This window comes from Meleagris gallopavo, chromosome 5, assembly GCF_000146605.3.
Source record: "Meleagris gallopavo isolate NT-WF06-2002-E0010 breed Aviagen turkey brand Nicholas breeding stock chromosome 5, Turkey_5.1, whole genome shotgun sequence".
NCBI classification, from domain to species: domain Eukaryota; kingdom Metazoa; phylum Chordata; class Aves; order Galliformes; family Phasianidae; genus Meleagris; species Meleagris gallopavo.
In genome coordinates, this window is record NC_015015.2 from 607719 (window position 1) to 632832 (window position 25114).

The 25114-nt window shown below is 42.2% G+C and overlaps 2 protein-coding genes and 2 long non-coding RNA genes across 6 annotated transcripts in view; 3 read left to right on the plus strand and 1 right to left on the minus strand.

The window, feature by feature from the left end:
- The window catches only part of HIPK3 (homeodomain interacting protein kinase 3), a 90215-nt gene extending 75760 nt beyond the window's left edge, over positions 1-14455 (minus strand). The window contains exon 1 of the mRNA XM_010710679.3: positions 13723-14455. The gene's annotated coding sequence lies outside the window, so the exon portion shown is untranslated. The remainder of the gene's footprint in view (positions 1-13722) is intronic.
- Positions 3446-4630, plus strand: LOC104910921. The gene is made up of 2 exons (XR_004159783.1): positions 3446-4073; positions 4372-4630. It is a non-coding gene; the product is annotated as an uncharacterized LOC104910921 (long non-coding RNA).
- On the plus strand, positions 4825-11271 carry LOC116216640. Of its 2 annotated transcripts, none has more exons than XR_004159782.1 (3): positions 4825-8336; positions 9096-9209; positions 9531-11271. It is a non-coding gene; the product is annotated as an uncharacterized LOC116216640 (long non-coding RNA). The 2 variants fall into 2 exon arrangements; XR_004159781.1 differs by having other exon boundaries at positions 4831-8336; positions 9132-9209.
- Positions 14456-14588: 133 nt separating the features above from the next.
- Positions 14589-24241, plus strand: LOC109367609 (cleavage stimulation factor subunit 3-like). 2 transcript variants are annotated; one of them, XM_019615203.2, is made up of 3 exons: positions 14591-14783; positions 23672-23773; positions 23902-24241. In XM_019615203.2, the coding sequence occupies exons 1-3, from the start codon at positions 14754-14756 to the stop codon at positions 24025-24027; spliced, it is 258 nt and encodes an 85-aa protein (XP_019470748.1). In that variant the 5' UTR covers positions 14591-14753; the 3' UTR covers positions 24028-24241. The 2 variants fall into 2 exon arrangements, with proteins under 2 accessions (XP_019470749.1, XP_019470748.1); XM_019615204.2 differs by having other exon boundaries at positions 14589-14783; positions 23672-24002.
- Positions 24242-25114: the final 873 nt, after the last annotated feature.

A 25114-nucleotide genomic window follows, 5' to 3' on the forward strand; every position in this document is an offset into this window, starting at 1 on the left:
TTAAAAGATACTGAATCATCCCACCTTCTGGGAGATTAGTAAATACAGCAATTGCTAACAAAAATTCTGCTGAATTCCCATTAACCACGTTAATTATTCAAGTTAAAAATATGCTGGAGTCATCAGCAGGACACTTCCATCTAATGGTTGAACAGAGGGGAAAGTCTTTCAAAATTGCTCTAAAGCAATTACTTAAAAATTTGTTTTTCAGAGCTAATCTTTCTCCTGTACCCACATCCTGCTACAATAAAACCTGTGCAGGGAAGTCCAAGGAGATAACAGCCCAGAAATGGCTCAGTAGTTACGGAGGCTTGCCTTGGACACCGCAGCTAAGATGACGCCCTCATCTATATCCATGTTTTCCTTTCCACTGTTCTGAGCAGAATACATTTGGTTTCTGCCTAACCTTTTTAGATGCAGCAAAATCACCAGATGTTATTAAACGTGCAGTTAGGATCAGGAATAAACTCTTCAGTTTAACCAAGTCGAGGGCCATCAGGAATCGAGATTATTTAGAGCATTTTCTCTTTCTAGCGCTGCTGTGCTTCAGCATTTAGTTTCCTCCCATTTCTGAACCCACCCTTTGCAATCAGAGCACCTACCTACATGTTGGCTTACCACCCGACTGTGGTTGCAGTTGAGTTCACTAAGCTAACGAGAAGATCCAGTGGCTGGGGGAACACTCAAGTGCGAAGGAGTCCTTCCTTACAGGTCTTACAAACACAGGCAACACATCCACTGCAACGCACTTCCTGTCTTACAGACATAGTTTAGTGGGGATGGTGATGATGGGTTGATGGCTGGACTAGATGATCTTAGTGGTCTTCTTCGACCTTAGTGCTTCTGCAATTCCTCGCAAGTCTTTCTTTAAGCTGGCCTTAAACTCATAAATGCCCTCATACTTCATCGCCACAGCAAATGAACCTACTCCCAAACATCTCCAGACCCTACTGCCAATAGCCTGAATGCACTTCAAAGGAACCTTTGGTTTCTGGGATCCATTTGTGGCGCCTGCGGAACATAACGTGGGGAGTGTTAGGCAACAAACAGTGGTTTGCCAAAGTAATTTTGAAGTGAGCTACTCAACAAATACCTCTATGTGGAGATCTCACATCACCTGTCTGAGGCTGCCATTCTCCAAATAATTAGTCACTGTAAATAAAGGTGCTCCGGAACCTTTCAGCTCTAGGTCTGAGCAGAAAAGACACCAGGCATAGCCTGTACAGGCAACAACCTACAAAGCTGCACTGCCTTTTGCAGCTTCTGTAAGATTTTCAGGAAGGCTTTCAAATGCAAGGCACCCTTCAACAACATTTACACGTACCCTGCTTTGAGGAAGGAAAAACAGATAACAGATGGCATATGCACAAAGCCTGTGAGTGCAGAGTGCAGTGTGATTCCAGTTGCATCAGCAAGAGAAACACACAAAATGGACACCGAGGGACAGCAGATAAATGGTAGTCAGCTGTGCACAATGCAAACAAAATGGGTCAGGGATTACCACTAATGAGGCCTGTACTACATATTTATGTACGTATTTTTATACACGTAGCACTTCAAAATATAAAGCGAGGGTGAACACGCAAGCTTCAGACTTGCTATTTTTAGGTGCATTAGCATCTGCTGCACAGAGGCTAAAAGTTGTGAATGTTAGACAAACAACTATATGCTACTTACAACTTAATATGAAATAACTGTGCCTGCTGCCTATCTCTGAAGACTTTCATTTGCTGCTAAGTGAAAAGGTTTACGCTTCCTATTTCTAGCCAAATGTGCATGCTCTTATTCCAATAATACTGCTTCAACCCTCACAATTGCATTTGTTTAGAACAACACACCCTATCTTTCACCGGGTTGCATACAAAAACGGGTAAATTATTTTTGCCAGCCTGACCTGGTAATGCTTCTCCTCAGTCATCATCAGACCTTCCAGGTGAGGAGACATAAGGCCACTCACCCACCCACCAGCGTCTCACCAGCTCACAGCATCGCCCTCTTCTCCACTATCCAAAGCAAATAGATACAAAGGACACAAAAGTAAAGAGAAATGCAAACATTTTTTAAAAAGCTTAAAGTCTTCACACATTATTTTCCGCCCCATTTTCTTTTCTCAGTCACTGAGGGGCTTTGACTAAAACTAAGAGCCTTTCTCAGTCCATCACCCCGTGTGTAGATGCCTGACGTAGCCCAGTGACACATTTTTATGGGAGCTGCACAGTAGTAACACAGTAACAACTCCTACACTGGGAAACTTGAGGTAATTAGGGCACTGTTTAATGAGTGCCATGGCACGTCGCCTGTAGTCCTAAAGCCGCTTTAGCAGTGGCTGGGATGTGGCTGTTTACTTGTTACCTTGACATTTACAGAAAGAACACGAAGCAAACTGTCAGCCATGACACGCGTGCAAACCCAGTGCTGAGGGAGCGACACGACCCACTTACTGGCAAAATTATACCACAGAAGTGACCCGAGTACGTGAGCCGGGTTTGAGGCTTCCTCCATAACAACATCTGCATTTCCTTTTTACCCTGCTTGAGCTCCAAATATTAAACCAAGCGTCCTGTATGAAAGAAACACAGAGAACGAAACAGAGGCCAAAAAAATCCATGATGAGCCGTTCAGAAGAAAAGGGAAGACCTTGCATGGAAAATGTCCCAGATCAGAGACTACCAGACCTGCAAAGCTTTTGAGCCCCCAGACCACATTCCAGATTCCACGGCTGAATTGCCAGAGGAGCAAAGAAGAACTGGTGAGTTGCAAGAGTACCATCAGCAGCACACGAAGAGAACAATGAGAAAAGCAGGGCAGACACTTCATGAATATCAGAGATGGATGTGTCAGGATTCTCAGGAGCTGGTAGGGAAAAAACTAAGTAAAGGCACAAGCTAATACACCTTTCGCAGCTTTCACCTTTTTGCTTTCTAATTGGAACCTTGTTTGTAAGACCTGTTTATTTCTCCTTCAAGTCAAACGGCCCAGACATGCCACACCAGTCTGGACTGCCTGCTCTTAATTTTTTTCTGGCCTGGAAGCATGCTGAGGTGGAGGTCGGAGAGCTAATTCAACTTCAATTTTACAATTCTTTCCAAAGAATGTCAGATAGCCAATTTCCAAAGACATTTGAAGGGCCAGGCAATAGGGACAAGATGATGCTCTTCTTGCAGTGAAGGGAAAAACACAGCTGTAAGACCTGGTAGATCTGATGTGCAGAAAAGGGATGCACTCAGAACAAGACAGCTACTGTGAATATGCACTAACACAATTTGCAACCAATATTCTGAAAACTCTGACTGATTCTTAAGAGAAGTAGTAAAATCTCCGTGAGGTTTACTACCAACTTCTCTAGGATCAGAATTTCATCCAAAGACAAAGACAGCCCAAGAAGAAACGAGGGTTCTTCACTCAATATGAGATGATATCCACATAGGAAGCACAAATTCTCCAGATGGCAGCTCTGGACTTACTCCCCCCTTAGTAATGGCTATCCCAGCTATAGCTGTTTACTGTATTTTTCTAATTACATTCCCATTTTAAGAAGCGTTCATTACTCTTTAATTACAGTGGATTTGACTGTAAATTTCAGTCGTGGTTCAGAAGTGTTTACAGCTTTAAAGAGGATGGATAAGCAGTTCCTTCCTCACAAGGAGACAGGCTTGGACATATTGAAGATTACAGCTTTGTAACTTACAGCTTCAATTTATAAAATTGGATAAAGAGGAAGCAAAGAAGGGCTATTACTCTTTCCTATATTAATAGCTTTGCAAACTGGTGATCCTTTCTTCTTGAGCACTTACTAACTGCTTCAGCCTGCGGCAGATTTCATTCTCATGCACGGCAAATTATATGGAGTATAAACACTATCTCTGACAATTTCTTTTCAGTATGTACCTCCCTGTCCCTTCTTGTTGTTGTTGCTTTTGAACAGGAACAAACCATATGAGTCTCTAAGGAGAACAACTCAGAAGGCCAACAAGTGAGTTCTCTTCATCTCCAGAAAGAAAGTTGGGCAACGCCTATGAAGAGTACTCTGCAGTCACTTACTCCTCTGAAGGATATTCTACAGCAATCTACAGGTATTGACCATAGAAAGGTAACACAAACCTTTATCCGAATTTTATCACTTTGCAAGTACTTGAAGCATTGCCTCATCACTTCCATAACGTAACTTTATTTTGAAAATATAATTGGAGAACTTATTTATTCACAATCTTTTGGAAATTAACTAATTATAAATTCACATCATCATCTGTGAATTCAGAAAAACATTACTCTTAGAGCAAATGGTACAATATTTTATCTCAAATTTGCATTTCATTCTTCATTTTAACAATATTGGAATTTCTCAGCCATTTCTTGTTCTCTGTCACTCAGATTTTACTCAACTAGACAGCAATACTACCAGAGAGCTCTGTCAGATCTCCGAGACAACAAGCTTTCACCTCAGATGCATGTAACTCATGTCCTGCATTTGGTAACAGTATGATTTCTTAGAACCCTACATCAAGTAACTGTTAAAAGAACGTACACACACATGCTCTGAGCACACAGAAGAAAAACTAGCCCAAATAGTTCCTAACACTTATCTGAACTAAGAAGTATTTTTATGTTAATAAAGAGATATTAAAAAAAACAACATTTCCAGATGCAGGACTCATCTTGCCTTTTCACCTAACTACATTATATCTATGTTTTACAAGTGTCTTTTTTCTGTTTGTGTTAGTTGTTTTTTTTTAAATGTTACCTTTATGCGCTATATTGTGTACATTTTGAGTTAGATACAAAATGAATGAAATACATCTGAAAAGAGACACTGTAACTCTTTGATTTTACATGTATGTGGCTACAGAAACACTTGAAGAAGCTGTACGGATATTTTAAATCTATTTACTCATTACTCTTTAGTTGTCAGAGAGCAGTGCTCCTGCTTGACCATTCATTACATGATCCAAGTAAGTTAACAGGAGAGGAATAAAACCGTTTTTAAGAGGTTTTGACCCACAGTTTTCTTCTGAAGACCTGAAGAGATGAGTAAATGTGTTTTCACAATTTACCAGTGATTGCAAAGGGTCACTTCTGACTCTCTTTAAAACAGTGACCTTTTTCCTCATTACCTCTTGGTATTATAACTTAGATTTGTCATGTAGTTCCTGCTTTCCTGGCGCAGGCAGCAGTGCTTTTCCCTACAAACCTGAATATGTTTGAAGAAGATAGGCAACGATTCGGTAGGTAGTGTTGGCAGTTCTTAATGCTGGTAACTAATTCAAAGAGCTGGCATCTGCAAGGAAAATGTGCAAGAGATCAATAATTCATAACCTTATAAATTTTCAAAAGGAGAACAGCAAAAGGAAGGAATGGGGTTTATTATGAAAAACAGCCAGTAATTGAAATAAAGATGTATTATAAGAGTGAGTCATACAGGAAAAGAAGAAACAAAAAGCCAAGTCAAGGATAAAGATACAGCTGAAAAAAACCCCAATATGTTGAGCTAGGCAACATACCCAGAGCCTTTAGAGCAAGCCTTTTAACTACTCTAACACAGCCAGCCAAACCTGCTGTCTTTCAGTTTCTCTGCATATGATCGCATCCTTTGAAGAGCAAGTTACTAGACACTATTACGTGTGCCATCCTTCCGCTATCACACAGCACAGCCATCAACCTATCCTACTCCGTAAATAACTGTCTTCATTACGTGAACCATAAAGAAAGCTATCCCATGCTTTTCAACAGGGCTAGTATATTCTTCCATGATAACACATCGCTGTTGATCACCTCCGTGCTGCTGCCATGCCCTCAATCTCACCAGCACGCAGACAGAGCTGCCTCACTCTGCTTCTGAGAGAAGCAAAACCAAAGCATCCCAAGTTATTTCTAACTTGCACCTGAAAGGAATCAAAAAAGAATCAAAGGAATAAAAGAATAGCTTCTCTGTTTGCTGGGGGATCATGAGATAAAGGAGGCCCTTTTGAAGTTAATTTCTCTTGAATAATCAAGTCAGGAGTAGGTCTTTTTGTGACATACAAATGGATTCTGTTCCCCCTAATTACTAGGATGTTGCTTTTTAAGCATTCAATGCTTCTGCGTGGGAGTTTCAGAAGCTGTTTTAGAGCTGAGGTACACAGAAGAATCAGCAGCAGCTTCAAGGGACTTTGTGACACAGACCTGTGGACCAAACTGCTTCTGTTCCAATAGACCAGGGATTCCTACACAGGGTACGTTAACACCGCAATGTGAGCACATACTGTAACAAGCACATTTAGATGGAAGTACGTTTAACCCACAGCAAGTCCAGAGACTTTTTATACGTATGGAGCTTTGCAAGAGAGTCCCCCGGTACCTTTAGCATCCAAGCAGTAGCCCAAAGATTTGCTGCTATCATTCTGTAACCAAGATGCCTAAATTGCTGCACAACTGTTGGCAGCGCGTTTGGAACTGGAAAAACTGCAGTTGTTGGGTTTTCAAGTTGGTTAGCACTGACAGTATTCCCAACCCTGCCACGATCTCCTGGAATGGGATGCATTCACACAGAATACTGTTAAAGGATGTGGGATTCATCCACTTCAGGTTTGGCTTGCACCAAGATTTCATGCAGTGGAATGGATGTGCCTTTCTGATACACAACTGCTACTGTTCTGTCACTTCAAGGAACAGAACCAGACCAAACTACTGCAAGTGCAGTAATGCAGTGGCTGAACGGTGAGAAACAGAGGCACAACACTCCTGGTCAGGGAGCAAACAAATAATAAAAACCCATGATGCACTTGGATTTGTGTTAAACACAGGATCGTGACACTTGGGGTACGAATACCTGATACAAACTGCTTCATGGTCTGTCTGGCAGTTGAACAGTGGGGGTCGTAACTGCCTCACTCATAGCCACAGCAACTCTCCAGGAGTAATTGTAAACTCGTACCAGAATCAGGGAGAAATCTTCCCCCCAGGAATTGTTCCCAGACACTCTCTGGAAAATTACTGCTTGGAGCAAGAGCAGCAAATATGTAAATACGACTTGTGTTGGACATTTCTTTTTCCACCTCATTGCCCTCAATATGCTAATAAAAAGAAATGACTTTTCCTGGAGTATAGGCTCACCCATTCATTACTTTAAAAACTGTCAAAATAATGTAAAGGGAAAAAAAAAAAAGCAAAACGCACAAATGTAACATGAACTGTAATGAAAGATTAGTTCCAAGTACAATCAATATCTAATTAGAGCAGCACAGAAAAGGCAATACTTCTCATGCTGTTGACCAGAAGGATATTTTTCCTCTACTTACGCTGAGACATTTCCTTTAACTACGATTTCATGCCACACTAATTTAGAATGAAGAAAATTACAAAACAAATTCTCTTTCACCACGTGGTGGCTGAACTGCAGTGTTGCTATGAGGTTCAAAAGCAGCAACTTCACTGCTAACTGCAAGGTGAGCTAATGAAGCAAATTGAAAAGCAATTCCTTCCCTTTGTGTACCTACTAATCTGCTAAAAAACAGTGCATATTTAGTACCTGGAATCACTTGTTTTACTAGAGAACACGAAGCTCGATTTCTAATGAAAAGAACCCTGGCACCGCTTACATTAAGCACAAATTGAACTGTCTGCTCATGTGATCTAATCACCATGGTACCCAAATGCTTTATAGATAACGATAAAAACACAAGCCTTCATTCTAAGAGCATGTGATCTGCCAAGGTAAATTTACACAGGGATGAGCTCAAAGAGAGCTGTAATTCCAAGCGCAGGTCTAAACCCGGGCCGGGTAAGATCACCAGTATGAGGGAATTCGCACACAAGTCAGAAAGGTTTGTTATTTCTTCAAAATAACCTTTGATAATCATGAACTCTGATGGTAGCTGCATAAGAGACGTATCTTAAGGCAGGTACAACAGCCAAGCAGGTTTAGAAGATGGACTGAGGCAAGGAATGTTTCCTGGATCAAGTTGTCCAGCCTACAAACCAAGCGCGGAGAGAGGCAATGACTGCTATGCCAGCACCTGGGGGTACTGCAGTTAAGATTTTAGGCAGGTTTCATTAACAAATAAGGAGACTCAAATAACTCAAGAATTAGATTTTTCCTACGTTTCTTCTATGTTTCTGAGGGATTACGATATACTTGGTTCACAAAATCGATTTCCATTTTGTAATATAAGAAAACAAACTAGGAAGAAAGATTGATTGATTCTTAATGCAAACCCTGGTTTCCTGGAGCTGAGCTTTCAAGTAAAACGTCAAACAGTACGGTCGCATAGCAACCTCCCTGCCCTGAGTACAGGAGGACCGGTCGGCCAGTTCCACCTTTCCTGTTTCTCCAGGCTGCACAAACACAGCACTTGACTAAGGTAGAATTGATGTCAGCAAGGCGAGCTTCTTGCTTGCAGACAGTTTGTACTTCAGACAATGAGGGCTCTAACCAAAACAGCCTGAGATGGAAACCTGTGACATTCTGTGCTTATGAATTCATACACATCATAGAATCATAGAATTGTTTGAGTTGGAAGCGGCCCTTAAATGCCATCTAGGCCAACTCTCTGCAGTGAACAGGGACACCCACAGCTCCATCAGGTGCTCAGAGCCCCGTCCAGCCTGACTCTGAATGAGCTTCTCCAAGGACAGGGCATCCACCACCTGTCTGGGCAACCTGTGCCAGTGCCTCACCACCCTTACTGTAACAACTTCATTACATCCAGTCTAAATCTCCCCTCTTTTACTTTGAAATCACTTCCCCTTGTCCAATCACAAGAGACCAGGGTAAAGAGCCTGTCCCCTTCTTCCAGCCCCCCTTTAGCTACTGAAAGGCTGCAGCCAGGTGTCCCCAGAGCCTTCTCTTCTCTGGGCTGAACAGCCCCATTTATGACAACTAATAGCATATCGGGTCTTATTTTAAAAAAAGCAAATAGTGTCTTAAAAGTATATTTTTACACACTCATCTTATGACAACTAGGTTACTGAACTAAGAAGAAAACATCTAAGTGCAAGTAACACAATGCCCAGACAGTCAATTCTTACTTGCATTTAATCACTACCATTTTCAAGGCAGTCCAGTATTATTTCTGGTGACCACAATTAACAATAAGCTTATTCTCACTGATCCTATATAGAAATAATTACTGCAGCCCACACTGTGTTTTTAAAAGGCTTTGCAACCAGCATAAACATACACCAGAAAACAACTGTGGCTGTACGTAGATGAAAGTGCACGACACCAATTGCAGGTAAGAATGTTCAGCCCCACCTCACTTTGTTCTTTTGTTGGATGACTACCACTATACTAAATACCGGGAAGTTCCCTCTTTGATTTATAATCATTCTTTGATATATTTTCCTTCCATATTTCTGCTATTCTCTACCAGGCAACTCTGAAACCCCTTAAATGGAGCCGAGCAGCGCGGCGCTCTGCTGCCTCCTAGCGGCCTGATGCGGGAACGCCGCAGCGCCCGGCTCCCAGCGCCGCAGCTTCACCCGGTGCTGTTCTCTGCCTGTAGAGCTTTGGTCTGCAGTTTGAGTTTACTGATTTCTTGTATGTTTCTGCCTAGAAGTTCCCTCCCTGCTCTCCGACTTCCAAGGTGCACAGGAACACTCAGAGCCCGCTGTGCCCGAACTGACTGCACACACTCAGAGCTGTCGGGATGTGGAGGACCCACAGCACCCGCATTCTAAATGGTACATCCAGAAATGTCTGCCTACACATCTTCAGGAAAAAACCTAACCTGCCTCTGAGGATAGCCAGCTGTTGGCTTAAACAACCTTCAGAGCTATTTTCACTACCTAAACTTCCAGCATTGAAACAGTTTTAAAAGCCAGCTCCAGCTTTCAGTTCTCTACAGCGTATCTCCCAAAGAATCCACCAGGCAACTTAAATCCCTGGTGATCAACGCCAGCACTGATCCACAGCAGCAAGCGGTGGTACAGAAGGAGAACAAGACCTGGAAAAGATCACTAGAAGGAAAAAAAATAGTAAAAAACTTGCTCAACCTAAATGGGGATTATTTGTGCTTAGCTTGGAAAGCTGAAAAGCTGCTTACAAAAAACTAAGTAGGCAATATTGTGTTAAATAAACGCTAGCCAATTCGAGCAAACTAATTCACATTGGGAAACTGGAGTTCAATCCATCATTTTAACAACTTATTACACTACCTAAGTGCAGAACTGCAACTATGCAGTTTGCTACGACTGTTCTGTACTACGCACCCTCATCATTCACTAATCCATTCATCTTGGTTTTCTGCTTATTACTCATTTCCTAAATTTGTTTCTCCCCCTCAAGCTAATTTTAAAACCTCTACTCTACCCAGAAGAAACTTCAACCACATTTCACCGACATCATTTACCACTGCATGTCATCAATTCCCTTCTTTTTACTTGCAAAGCAGTCTACGAACGTGATGTCTGACTCCCTGGCTATCAGGAGACGTGCAGCTCCATGAGGTGACACAAGCCATGTTTCCATGTCTGTAACCCAGACTCTTTTAATGACACACGACCCCTTCCTCATGGTGAATCTCTATCTGGAGGATAAGCACCAGCATCTCTGACTGGCAGAAAAAAGAAGAGAAAAAGAAGAACAAGAATGAAGCAAGACAAACTACTAACAATAAAAGACAACTATCTTTGGCAATGCAAAACCAGCAACAGATCCCACATCTTTTTAACGTATTTATCTCTTCCTTACTCGAAACTAAACAGTGCCTGTGCTGGAATAAGTCTAACATAATGGACATGGTTTGCTAATCCAGCCTCTTAATTCAGCACCTTTATCTCATCCATTGGCATCATGGCTCTCTGTAGCGCAGTGCTGAACCTGTCACAGAGAACAGGGAGAGAAAATTAGCAGAAAGACATCTCAGAGAATATTACTCAGGCAGACTCAGTGCCACAGCTCCTACCAATCACATACTGACACAAATGGTCTCACACACACTCCTGATAGTTGAAAGGCACTTATGGGCCCGTTTTAAGCTGAGCCCTGTTACATTCTCATCACTACCCATATCCCCATGGTTGCTTCCTTCTCTCTTCAGTACAAACTCCAACAGCTCCAGAGCAGAGTGCAAGAAAAACCTCGCAAAGCTTGGGTTCTACTTCCTTCCTCATCTTTGCAGTTGATGCTACCAATTAGAGGGACACACCTCACTCTAGAACAGTGGATGTCAACGGGGAACAGAACCAGTTTGACAGAAACATGACATTTATTCTTAATCACAGCCTATGGAAATAGATGTTTAGACTATCATCTTTAGTTCAGAGAATCCCCGTGGTGCTGTCAATTAGGAAAGCCAAGAGAGATTACAGGCTCAACAGGAGCACTCGCCTCCTGCAGAACTCTCAGTAGAGACAACAGGGCCTGGCACCACCCCCAGCAAGCCTGGGTCTCGCAGTTTCCAGGTCAGCATGCCTTCACCCTACCCATGTTGAAATCCATCCTGTAGAATGGGAGACGGAACCTACAGCCTTGGGTGATACGATGATGGAGCAGCAAGGTCAATCCCCTCTGCGCTCAGGTAGCCTTAGATGGAGCATCAATATACAAATTAACGGGGTAGTTAAAATCTAAGAGCTGTTAAAGTTTGAGCAGCCAGTCATACCCTTGATTAATCCTATTGAAAAACCTTTCTGACCAATGTTTTCAGTAGAGTTCTGCTAAAAGGGTTACACAAAACCTGGGATTTCTTAACAAGTAACACATGATAATTTGCTGCATATAACAGCTATTCCATAACCACTGACTGAACTCTGTGAAAGCAGCCACCTTACAGATTTGCTTCACTTCATGGTTGGCCTTGTAAAGCTCAACATCCATTTCTTTTAAGATCTGATTTTTTTCTAGTTCTTTTTTTCAAGTAACACACAATTTTTATTTTTCCCTAGAGAAAACATTTAAATACCATTGAATTGCTATATGAATAGCTGAAGTCTTCAATTCTTGTTCAGTTTCAGATTGTTTTCCACTTCTGATGCATAATTTCAGCAAGTCTCTTACCAAGCAATAAAACCCACAGCAGTTCACTCGCAGCCTGCCATCAATTACTGAACGGAGCATGAATCAGAAGGCATCACACATATTAGCAATGCCGTGCTGCTTTCATACCATGAACCATATGAAAATTAGAGTGCAGCATTTTCCAGCAGACAGACCTGTAATCATGTCCTCACCGCTCCAGTTACCTTGGTTGGACTAGAAGCTCTGTGTCACTTAGTCCACTCAAAGTGATGCAGCTTCAGAACAAATGGAAGGAACAGTCATTTCTACAGCGCTTGAGTAATGTAGGAGCAATTAGCAACGAAGCAGTTGTGGTAAGCTTCACTGATGCATTCCCATCGCCTGCCCCCACACCATCAGCAGGAAAGCCCCAAATCAGCCTGTCAAATGGCTCGACTACCGTAACGCACTACTCTACTCAAGACAGTAGGCTTTCACACAAGGCCCTAACAGAAGTCACAGTGAGAAAGAACCTCAGCTAACACTCTTCTATCTAAACACTTAACTTACAATCAAAACATTCTGAAGTTACTCTGAAACATAACTTGCGATTTTATGTCAGTTTTTGCATTGTCTCCTCAGAGATCGATATGAGAACACAAATATGTTGGTTAACACGTAGGTGTGAAAAGCTTCACATTTAACTGCAAACCAAGGCAAGCTAGCAGGGCTGAAGTGGTAAAGAACAGCATATCAACAAGAACCTAAAAAGGAATTTTCTTTTAATTTTCTCCAACTAATACATCTGTGCTGAGAACATAATACAGCTGCAGCTCACGCAAGCTATCACACAACACCAGACAGAAATGCAGCAGGCACTGGTTGTATTTAAACAGCTGGGCTTTGCCCAAGGCCCATTCTGTGCATGGAATTACAAAAATGAAGAGCAAAACCAGTTGAAAAAGCAGCATATTATTTATTTGAGGGGATGTGGGGAAGCACTGTAGGAAATATGGGAGTAAAACTCTCAATAACATCATTCATTTCCCTTTCTACTAATTTGTTCCAGGAGGTGAGCAAGAAGTCATTGGTGATGTCATCATTCAAAAGCACCTTAATCATTTCAAGAAACAAAGCAGTCCCTCAAAAAAAAAAAGCAGATGAAGTAGAAATATACGCAGCTTAAAAAAATTCAAAGACATAATCAAAATTTCACCAAGGTCACTGAGTCAGTTGACATCCTGCTTGTCTATAAATAATACGGTAGCTAATGAGCAGTTTCACCAGCACTGCTTTAAGTAATGCCTTATAAGGCACTGGTTCCTAGGTGGGAAGTGGAACTATCTAACACAGTTGAATCAGAAATGCATGATTTTTTCATATTCATATCTCAAACACTTTCAAAATGAAAACTGTTGTGGAACAGAAGAGCCAATGGAAAACAAGTCAGCCTAGTATCACAAACTCATCGTTCTCTAAGAACCCTGAAAACATAACTCATTTATCAAAACAGACTGATAAACATACTCATATTTCATTTCTGGCAAACAAAATAAAAATTACACAAAACCAAGAACAAAAAATATTACAGATTCGTCAAATAAGTGCCTACCACTCCCTCTGCATGCTTTTACTTCAGGTCATGCTCAAGTAAAGGTAATGACTGTTATTACCTTTTTCCACATGACTGCAGTTTAACGAGGGGACTTTTGAAAGATGAAGCAAAGGAACACAGAGTGGCAATATCAGGTTACTTTAAGTACTTCTACATAAATACGATTCTATGATACAAGTTTAAGAACACTTACGCTGCTGTTGTGAAGGCAGCGAAATCAGCTTTCACCTCGGTATCTGCCAAGTCTCCTTCAATGGGTTTGCTTGCTACAGCAGCCTATTTCTCAGCAACAGCCGTTTCACAGCCCCTCTCTCACGGACAAACAGGCGGTTACTTTGTAAATACAATTAAGTCGCTTTAGGGGGAGCTGCCTCTCGTGTCTTCGAGGTGTTTTGAACGATGACTTCTCAGCCTGTCCCTCGAACTCGCCTCCTCGGTTAACGAGAGCTCTCGTGAGGTGAACGCGATGGGCCTGCCGCTAGCAGACATTGCTGGCGCTACCTCACGGAGGACAAGATTGCGGGGATTACAGTTCAAACCGCAACACTTCGCAAATGGAACAACACACCACAAAGCCCCGAACTAGAAACCTCCGAGCCATCCCAGCTGCTGCCCGCTATCCATCGGGGTTTGTACAACCAGCGCTCTGCCGGCAGACGGGGAGCGAGCGGCAAGAGAAAGCGCCCGCCTTACGTCCGCCACAAGCGCCATAAGCGCGACCGCCACAGCCCCGGGGCCCGGCCCGGCCGCTGTTCGGGGAGCGCCCCGCTCACAGCTCCAGGACATCCCAGCACCGAGACATGCCCCGGCACCGCGCCCGGCTCCCCCCTGCGACGGGAAACAGCGCCCTACGGAACCGGGGAGCAGCCGCAAAAAACAGGCCGCAAACCCAGCCCACCACCACCTCGGAACTCCATCAAACGCTACTTCCGTCCGCGCGCCGCCTTAACACGCTTTCGCTTCGTGTGACGCACTTCCGCTCCGTGTGACGCACTTCCGCTCTGCGCGTCCGTTCCCGGCATGCCCCGCGTGGCCCCTCCCCCCGCCCCCACAGAAAGCCGGGTTCGGAGCGCCGCGCTGCCATTTTGTTGGCGGCTGCCGCGGCTGCGGGTCGTGGCTGTTGGTGTGGCCGAGGTGCTGCCCGTAGTGGCGGCTCGGGGCGCTTTTAAAAGGGGTTTTAATTTGTTGGGGGGCGGCAGCGCCCCAGCCCTGTTTTAATCTGCTATGTCTGGCGACGGAGGTACCGGCGAACAGGTGAGCAACAGGAAGTCTGCAGGCCGCTCCTTGAGGAGGCGCGGGGACGGGCAGGGTGTGGGCTGTCACTGGGCCCGGGCGGCGGGAGCGCGGCCTGCCTCAATCGCGGTCCCCGACTGCAGGGCCGAAGGGCGGTTCCTTGCACATACGGCCGACGAGCCCTCGGGGGAAGGAAGGGCCGCAGGGCGGCTGCCCGGTTTCCCGCCGTGCTGAGTGGGCCTGGGGCGGCCGGGATGCGCGGCGCTGAGGCCGTGCCCGTCGCGTTCGGTCACGTTTAACGTGCGAGGCTTTGGGCTTCCTTCTTAGCGGTACCGTTTTTCTCCGAAAGCGTTTAAACGTCTGTAGATTAGAAGTTGTAGAAATGCGCTTGTGTAATAAAGGACTTTTTTTCTTTTTTGAGAGTGGTTTGGTTTTGTCTTTCTCTCTGAGGAGGAAGTACTTCTTCCCTTGGCTTTCACTTGGGTTTTTTAATACGCTGAAACACACACTTTTTGTTTTCCACGTAGATGCAGTCAACGTTCTGTATCAGATATTGAAGTGTAGTGTTACTGTGAGGTATTTCTTGCTTACAGATAGGTCTTTTAGCTGTTAGGGTTCTGTTCAAAATGCCCGTTAGTTGGGGCAGTGGAGCACAGGTGGAGGTTCTCAGCTGAGGGAGGAGTGGTAGAAATGCTGTGAAGTGCCTGCGCGGCCCACAAAAATGCTTATGTTTTAGTTGCTGATTTAATATTCCCTTTTTTAGAAAGTTTTCTTTTACAACAAAGTCTTTTTCTAAAGCTGCCTTGTGTGTAGGCCTGCATGGCAAAAGGGTGTTATGTGAACTCTTCGTAAGGTGCAGCTCTTCCAGAGGGAAGAGTTCGGAATGTAGAATAGTCATTTTCTTTCTCCTTAGGAAGCTATCAGTTAGTGTCCTGTATGCTCAGGGCCGTTCAGCTCAGTAAATACAATTGTCTGTTCAGGTGAGAGGTTCTTCAGAAAGGTTTACTTCAGCACAGGAAGAATATGTTACAATAAAATGTTGATGATTCTGATGTGTAATAAATTTCACATTTAAGCTACCCACTGCAGTGAGTGGTTTTGTGTCTGTTTTGTTTTTCTGAATTTACATTGGCAGGTAATTGTATAATGAAAACTTGATTAAAGCAGCATGCTCATTTCTGTAACGTGTACTATATTTTTTTGCTTAAAAAGAGAGTGCTGCCTTAAGGCTTTACTGTCTTTTATGAGGAAAGACTTAATATGCGAAAAATGGAGTGACTGCATGTACTGAAATAAAAGATATTGTGGAGAGTTCTGTTAGGTGTAGCAATGTGGTGCCATATCATAGAGGACCTCAGCATTCAACAAATCGCAAATTATTTATGGCACGCACAGGGCATGAAGTTTAATAGACAGTTTGCATTTTTTTATGCATGAAAACTAATAAAAAATGAAAGTTAACTTGATTACTATTTTCACGTTGGGTGCTATTTTAAACAAACTGAGCTTTTTTAGGTTCAGCTGAATCTTTGTTTTTATATACTGTGCTCCTTATGAAGGCCTCTGTATTCTGTTCTGGAGGATCTCAGACCTTGTTACAGTCAGCTCCTTCCATCAGTTTATTTCCATTTCAAGAAATTGTCCTCTGCAATGTTATTTTTCTCACTGTAGCAGACTTCAGTTTCTTACTCCTAATGTTAAAATGAGGTTATAATTTCATATAGATGTTTTGAGCAAAATGGAGGCTCCCCATTTCAGGTTAACAACTGTCTGGTTGTGTTTTAGGGCAGGTGTTTCTGAACTAAATCTTTATCTAACTGTGGTCTCCATGCAGTTATCTGTTGGCAGTGCTTTTGTTGGAAAAGGAACAACAGAGTGCTGTGCGTGGGGCAGCTGTGCCTTGCCCTCTTACCTCACACTGCAGCTGATTCCACAACTGAGTGCTGTCTGGAGGTTCTCTCTGACCTTACATACATTCTTATGGCTTTAAATGTACCTTTATGTGAGAAGCTGAAGTTAGACAGGTTGGTGTGCATCTGGCGTTCTTTAGGGCTTTCTCTGTTGCCTCTATGACCAGGTTCTGGGTTTTTGAGTGCCGTTATTATTGGCAGTCATTTATCAGTTGAAGGGGTGACTGTACAGTTAACATTCATTGTGTTGTGCACTGGATGTGCATGTTTTATATGATGCGGATGTTAAATAACTGCTAGCACAAGCACTGACACACAAGGGTGTCTGCATCTTGCTTCCCAGGCCTTGGGTTTGGATAGGATTTCCAAAAGGAGCCAAGTGAAAGACAGATAGCCGTGCTGTCTCTCAAGCATGAAATTATGGCTATGCAGGAAGGAAGAACAGAGAGCAGAGCATTGGGTGTAGATATTGTGAGGTTAAAGGCCCAGCTGGAGTATCAGAGGCTCTATTACACCAGGTGTGGTACACCGAAATGTTTTCACTACCTTCAGGCTGAACTAAGGCACTGTTAGGCAACTCATAAGCTGTGTAATGGAGGTTGTCTGCTTGCATTGCTAGCCTAGAAGAGAAGGGAAGAAGGAGGGAGTGGGATAGGGAATACGGTGCAGCCACCACCATTGCTTGAACTTCCTTTGGAGTCGGAGTAGGTTCAATTTTAGCACTGTTTGTTGTGTTGGACCCAAACGAACTTCCGCAGAAACAGATGCAGTTGTCAGGTCTTAAATTCTGTTAGGTCTCTGCTGAACTCCTGGTGTGAGGTCTACACGATTTATCCAGACAGGCAGAATTTCTAGGATTGCTTTCTAGAGCACCAAACATTTATATAATAGGAATTCACATTTTGTAGACTGTAAGGCTGTTACTGTTTGCCGTAAAATTCCCTCATTTTATTTGACGAGCTGTTTTCAGTCTCTTCATCTGTCAGGGCTACTACTCTTACAGCTGTGTATTTCTTTGTTTTTTCTGGGCCATGAAGTATCTAGTTTCGTTTTGCAAGATCATTGCTTCCTGTACTCTCAGACAAGGCCTAAATTCCCTTCTTGCCTCTTTCTGCTATGGCAGAATAAGTTCCCTTATCCACTTAATAAATCCAAAGTTGCCAGACATGAACTTCATCTAAAGACTTGATGCAGTATTTGTTTTACCCCGCCTTAGATTAATCTTCTATGGCTAGAAACAAGCAGGTGAGGCTTCCTGTAACTGCGAGATGTGCTTCAGACTGTGGTGCAGATTACTCTTTATAAATCTGCTCCGAGACTGAACTGTGGGGAAAAAATGGCGGTGTTGTCTCTGTGTCTGTAGGAAAGACCTTAAAACAGCCTGTTGTGGTTTCTTCCTGGCATTTTCTACTCCTGCCTCTCATTCATACCTCATGTCTGTTTGGTACAGGGTTTGGAAATCTAAGAGCAGTAGTAAATGCTAATATGGTTAACATTTTAACAAGGTGTATCATTGTTGAGTGTGACACTGAAAGGGAAAGATTATTTTTTGCAGGATGGGGTGGGTTGAACGTGTCAGGAGGGGTCATTTGCAGGAAAAAAAGTCAAACCCTGCTATGAGCATGTTATTTTCTATGGTACATAACTGGGTATACTGTTACTGTTTATGGTTATTGTAGGAACTGCTTGTAAATAGAATGAAAACAAGCACGGATGGAGGGAGACTTTGGACTCAGTTATGCAGATGTTTTCAGATTTACAAAGAAGAAATGAAAGTGAAAAATGTCTCAACGCTGACATTTGGGAAATAGTTTCAAGAGGGAAGAAGAGTAATTCTTAATCTAAAGCTCTGATTTGTGCAGAGATATAAAACAGCCCAGGTTATGTTCGTGGGGGGCTTATGCGTAAAAGTCTTCTTTCAAAAATTATTTGGGTATTTTACTGACTTAAATTTGCTAATAGTGACCCAGTGTTAAAGGGAAAAATGCTTCCAAAATTGCATTCACAGTTGAATTTATGTAAAAAAATAAAAATAAAAAAATATAAGACAAATCTTTAAAAATAGATTGAAGTCTTGTCTATGGGAAATATCTTCTTTTTGTTAGCATCGCTGGTTGTTGAACTGAGGAAAGGCAGTCTGGTTTCTGTGCTTACACAAGGTGATCTGGCGTGCACTGTGAGTCTGGAGTAGTTGTCCAGCTGGGTACTTATTCCGGACTGAGTGGCTGTGTGTGTAATTTAAGGTACTGAAGTACTAGATTGAAGACAATTACAAACTGGTTCTGTGCATGTATAACTGCAACCCAACTTTGAGGCACAAATTTGGGCTAGCCAGGCTGTAAATTAACCAAACTGAAAAACCAGCAATGCTTGCTGAGTTGTATGGTAATGCTTTTAAATTGGATTCATCAGCTGTGTTACAAGCTGGGCTATGCTAAAGCACAGCAAATAGTCAAAATCTCCAACATGAACATAAAACTTCTTCCAGATATTAATCCACTTGACTGATACAGCTGTTGGAATTGCTTTCTTTTTGTGCACAGCAGCCTGTATGTCTTGTTTAAAGCCTACCACTAATTGTGCAATGAGATCTACAAACATCTTAAACAGGCCACAGGTGAAATAAACATTTACTGCAAAAACACCCCTTGTGACAGCAGGCTGCTTTAAGCAATTGGATGCATTCTGTTGTGTGAATGTTTGACGGAGGTGTTGGTATCTCATGCAGCGTGCTTCGGAGTCATGAGGGCTTGATCTCAGAGGCCTGGGGAAAGTCTTAACTGTTGCCTTTAGTTGTAAGGCATAAACTTAAGTTCTCATTGAAAAAGAGCTTGCAGTAACTATTAGAAGTTCATTCTGTTTCTTGTGTTTTTTTTTTTTCCCTCTGACATATTTAATGAATTCAGAGGTGGCTTTCTACAGTTGACTGATTTTGCTGGTCTTGATATCTGTGAAACTAAGACTCCATTGCTGTTTATTTGTGTGCAAGTAATAAAAGCTCTGAATCAGATGAGATGTTATGAATACAAACATTGACAGTCGAACTGAGTGCTGAAATAATTCAGTGACCTTCAAAAGATTGTTTGTGAGATAGGTGACCTTTTACATAGGTTTGCTGCATGTATTTATCAAAAGGAAAAAAGTACTTTTCCAGCTTGTATGCAACAATTCTTGGCAGTATTTTTTCTAGATGTAAAAGAAGTGTTAAAGGCTAGTATTAAAGTGGGTTTCGTAGTAGTTCAAGCTGATCTAAGCTAGAACTCAAATCCTGTACTTTTCTCAATCTTGTGGTCTGCATCTTATCTGACTCTTGCACCAGAGAGCTAAGCCAATTAGAAAGTTAATTGCTTTCCTAACTGTGCGTGTGCTGATTTAACTCCCTGAACTGACTTGTTACAGAATGAGGCAACTCGGTGTGTTGTAAGGTGTGTTGTAATGAGAGGAAGGAACCAAAAATGCTTATGTAGGGGCAGGATCATGGCAGCAAACAGCACCCTGTGATTTAGGTGTTTATGTTGTTGGATGGTGTATGGGGCTGCTGAATCACGGCCTGAACCTCTGATTGATCACCTGAGGCGAGCAATGAGTCAGCCAGGGGAGCACAGGTGAAGGCAAATCACCTGTGCTGCAGGAAGGGGTGGAGCCTGGCTGCACCTCTCCTAGAGCCATTTAAGAGCTGACTGCCAGTGGGGAAGGATCTCTTCTGGAGATCCACTCCACTGGAGTTTCCCACGTGAGCCCAGGTTACAGGTGAGTCTACCTATCGTTTCTGTTTCCTGCTTTGGTGTAATAACATCATAGCCAAGCTCTCTGCTATACCTAAACATCTGTATATTCATTAGTTGTACACTGCTATACCATCACATCGGTATATTCATTAATTGTACAGATGGTGACTGTGCAAGCAGTGCACTTCCAAGTATGTAATAAAAGCCACATAGTCCTAAACTGCTCAACAGCAACTCTAAGCACTGTGTTAATGTTCAGGTTGAAGGTTTCAGCTCCCTTCACTGCTTGCTGACAGGTGATATCAGTCCTCATAGATTTGATTTGTAACTGAACACATGCATTTACTTGCGTGCTCTGACAGTGTAATCCATTCTGGAAAGCCTAAGCATTGGTTTCTCCAATGACTTAGGAATGATTGTGTGAATTACAGAATCAGAGAATGTCCAGGGTTGGAAGGGACCTCAAGGATCACGAAGCTCCAACCCCCTGCCTCCCGCAGGGCCACCAACCTCCACATTTCATAGCAGCCCGGGCTGCCCATCCAAGCTGGCCTTGAACACCTCCAGGGATGGATGGGGCATCCACAGCCTCTCTGGGCAGCTGTTCCAGCACCTCACTGCTCTCACAGCAAGCAACTTGGCCCTGACATCCAGCCTCAATCGTCCCTCCCTCAACTTCAAACCATTTCCCCTTGTCCTGCTGTAATCAACCCTTTCAAAGAGCTGACTCCCCTCCTGTCTGTAGGCTCCCTTTAGGTACTGAAGGCTGCAATGAGGTCACCCTGCAGCCTTCTCCAGGCTGAACAAGCCCAGCTCCCTCAGTCCCGGTAGGTGAGGTGCTCCTGCCCTCTGAAGGTGCCTGGTAATCTTGTTTCAGTTGAGATAGAACCAGAGCACTGGTTTCCCTGCAGTGCACTTTGCTCTTCTGAAATACAGATAGGTCTGTTAAAGTATAGATGTTTTTTAATTTACCTGGGGGGCTGGGAAGGGAGGGCTTGCTGCCCTTAAAAGAGTGGATGTTTTCTTACTTGTGATGTTAGATGTAAGCAATCCAAAACAGTCCAGCTCGAAACCCTGATCATGTCTCATCTATCAGTTCTGCGGAGCTCCTATATTTTTCCTTTTGTTTGTTTTAGATGGCTGCCTGATGACTGTATCTGCTGATCTCAAGTGAATATTTACTGATTGAGGAAATCAGTCCTTTAGTTTTTCAATTAAAAGTCTGAAGGTTTTCTTACACACATGTGGATTAGGTGACCTGTTTTAAAAACAAAACTAATGTAGGATTACTTAGGATTATGCATCATGTCTGTAGTTATTTTTCACTGGCTTATTTTGGCCTTTCTGAGATACTGCCTTAAATCTGCAGAGGTTGCCTTGACTTGCAGGAAGCCCATGAGTGTTTGAGTGTGGTGTCAGCTGAGTGTGACACATGGAAGGGTTTGCCACAGTACAGCTGAACTGCTTCTGTGGAACTGCTGAAGAGGCTGCAATGCTCCTTTCTATGCTTGGTTTAAAAGTGACTACAGAACAGGACCCTGTGTTTCAAGAAACACTTCAGTTGTTATTGTAGGGTGGGTTTTTTTGCTTTGTTGTAGCCAGCATTAGCTGCAACCTGAAAACAAGGGGCTCCAAGGAAAACTGAATGGAAAATAGTAATGATCTTCATACATAAATTCCTACAAAAGAAATTCTGACTCTTTTTTCCTTTTTACGCATGACGGTTCTGCAACATTTTTGTTAACTTTTCTGTTTTATAATTAAAAAATACTAATTTAAGACCATATTTTAAAGGAAATACCTTGAAATCTGTTGGTAGGACTGACAGAACGATTGGTAATGCTGACAAGTATTCCTAAATACTGTAACTTGGTGAAGTTGAATCATAATAGAGAACATAAGCAACTGTTGTCTAGCAGTACATCTGTAATAATTAACAAAAATAAATTGGGACAAGGGAAGAAGAGGATCCACTTCTGTCAGTGATATGAAGTTCATATTTGTAGCTAACTTGGGCTCACAGCATTTGCTATCCCCAACTTACTCTTGTTTTAGTATCACCTAGTGATTAGTGAGTAACAACGCTTAGCTGGCAGCTTACCTTCCTGCAGTGTCACTGTAATACTTCTGTTTATTTTTTCACTGAGGAATTAATAGTAAATGTTGTTAGTACCTTCGATTTTTATCTTGGAATGGCTGCTCAACAGAAATAGTATTTGCTGCAGTGATACCTGTTAATTTTACAGGAAGTTGCACCTCTGTAGTGTTACATGTGCCTAGCTGTCCTCTTTCCTTTTTTTAAGTGTGCAGTGAATCCTTTGGTAGAGAAGAGTATCAGTTCTCTCTGTCCTGTGTATCACCTTTCTAATTGTCACAGCTATATACTGATATAGATCCAGCATTTCAATATTAAGAATTTAAAATGATTTCTTTTAAATTAATCTTAAAACTGACCTTTTTTTTAGAGTGTTCTGTAGAGTAATCAGTCACCCTCTCACACACAATTCAGAATGGTGTATTGCAACTGTAAATACGGAGTAAACTTGTAAAATTTCTTGAGAAGGGTTTTATAATAATACAACAAATGCAGTCAGTGCTTCTTATCAGTAATTCTTGGGACAAACAAATTATGTGATTTGGGACTGCTAACATGGGCCTGAAAATGAATTGGGTTCAGAAAGTAAATAGCTTTTTTGGAGTACAGATGAAAACATCATTTCCCATTTTATGCAAAATTCATGCAACTTATGCTTGTAACAACCATGCATGTAAAGCTTATGTGAATGGGATCATCCTAGACAATCCGTTTACATTTAACTATCAAATCTAGTAGAAGTACTCTATCTTACTGAAATGACCTGCTTTTACAGCATAAAGCCTGATATCTGGAATGTTACTTTGTGTGATTGTTGTTATTAGCTTCATGTTTGTATGGGGCTGCTGAATCACAGCCTGAACCTCTGATTGATCACCTGAGGTGAGCAATGAGTCAGCCAGGGGAGCACAGGTGAAGGCAATTCACCTGTGCTGCAGGAAGGGGTGGAGCCTGGCTGCACCTCTCCTAGAGCCATTTAAGAGCTGACTGCCAGTGGGGAAGGATCTCTCTGGAGATCCGTTCCGCTGGAGTCCATCTTGTGAGCCAAACTCCTGGAGATATATATGTATATATACATACAATCTGTATATCCATTGATTATACCATGTTGTAGCTGGGATTGTATTTGAGAAACTCTACCTGTGATCTCTTATGTCTTCTCTTTAATTTTTCTAGGCTGCTGAATATGTCCCAGAAAAAGTGAAGAAAGCTGAAAAGAAACTAGAAGAGAATCCATATGACCTTGACGCTTGGAGCATTCTCATTCGAGAGGCACAGGTTTAGTGACATAGGATTACATTTCCTTATCTATGGTCCACTCACACTATTTGGTTCTGGAGTAAAATCAGCATATTATTTACATAAGTCATAATACTGTAAATGCTGTTTTGATTTTCAATTTTTAGAATCAACCTATAGACAAAGCACGGAAGACCTATGAACGCCTTGTTGCCCAGTTCCCCAGTTCTGGCAGATTCTGGAAACTGTACATTGAAGCAGAGGTTAATATTTTAACATTCTTTCTTATATAACATTTAATAGGAATTTAAGTTTACACTCTCATTCATAAATAAGATAGGCACATGAAATCTAGGGGAAGGTGGGATTTTAAGTATACCTTGCATTTATTTTGTAAAATAGGTACAAAGGAGTAATTAAAGTGAATTCTAAAGTATTTGGGTCTTTTATGAGTTGATGATTGTTGCATTATGGAATTGCAACAACATTAAAACAGTTTCAATGGTATTGGAGTGCTTTAGCCTTTTCTTTACTTGTCGTGTCAATTTATTGCCTCCCGTGTCATTTATTTAGAGGACATTTTTTTTATTCATACGTACAAACTTATTTGAATGACTTTCTGTGGATGCTTGGATCTTTTAATATATTTTCTTCCATAGAGAACTGAGTATTTCTATGAGTAATGTATTCAGGGAGGGTGTGGGATGGGTGCTCAATTCTGTAATGGATGGGAAAATGTATTAGCACAACTCATTAGTTTTTAGAGATACCAACAAAGTTGGGGTTATTTACTTAGGTAAAGCAGCAGCATTTGTGTTGCCCCTGAGTGCACTGAGCACGTAAACAGGGGGATGTGCTGCAAAATCCACTCTCAACGTAGCTATTTTTTTTTGTTTCCTGTAACTGATGTATATATTTCATTTTTCTTTACCAATACACATACTTTTTATGGGCATCTTTTAGCTGCATGTTTCTCTGGAGTCAAATCTTCTACCTGCTACACAACAGTGGTGGGGTCCTTGGTTTCATAAATTAAAAACTGAGATAGTTACTTCCTTGGTTCTATTTCACTTGAAAATTGGGAATCAGCAATGAGTGGCAAAACTGCATGGTATAGGTGTCCCAGCTTATTTGACATTAAATTACATATCCAAGAGTATCCTGGCAGTAAGTTTTTGAAGCTTCTGAAATAAAATTGGGATCACGGGGACGTAACAGAAAATGGTATGTTGCAGTTTATAGCAAGATGTAGTAGTGCAACCTAAAATGATCAATATGCCTAATGAAATACCCTTGAACTTGCAGTGTTTTGTTGCTAGTCGTCTGTGGTTAGTGGAGTGTTGGTGACTGGACGTATCTGGGAGACTGTGAATGCACTAA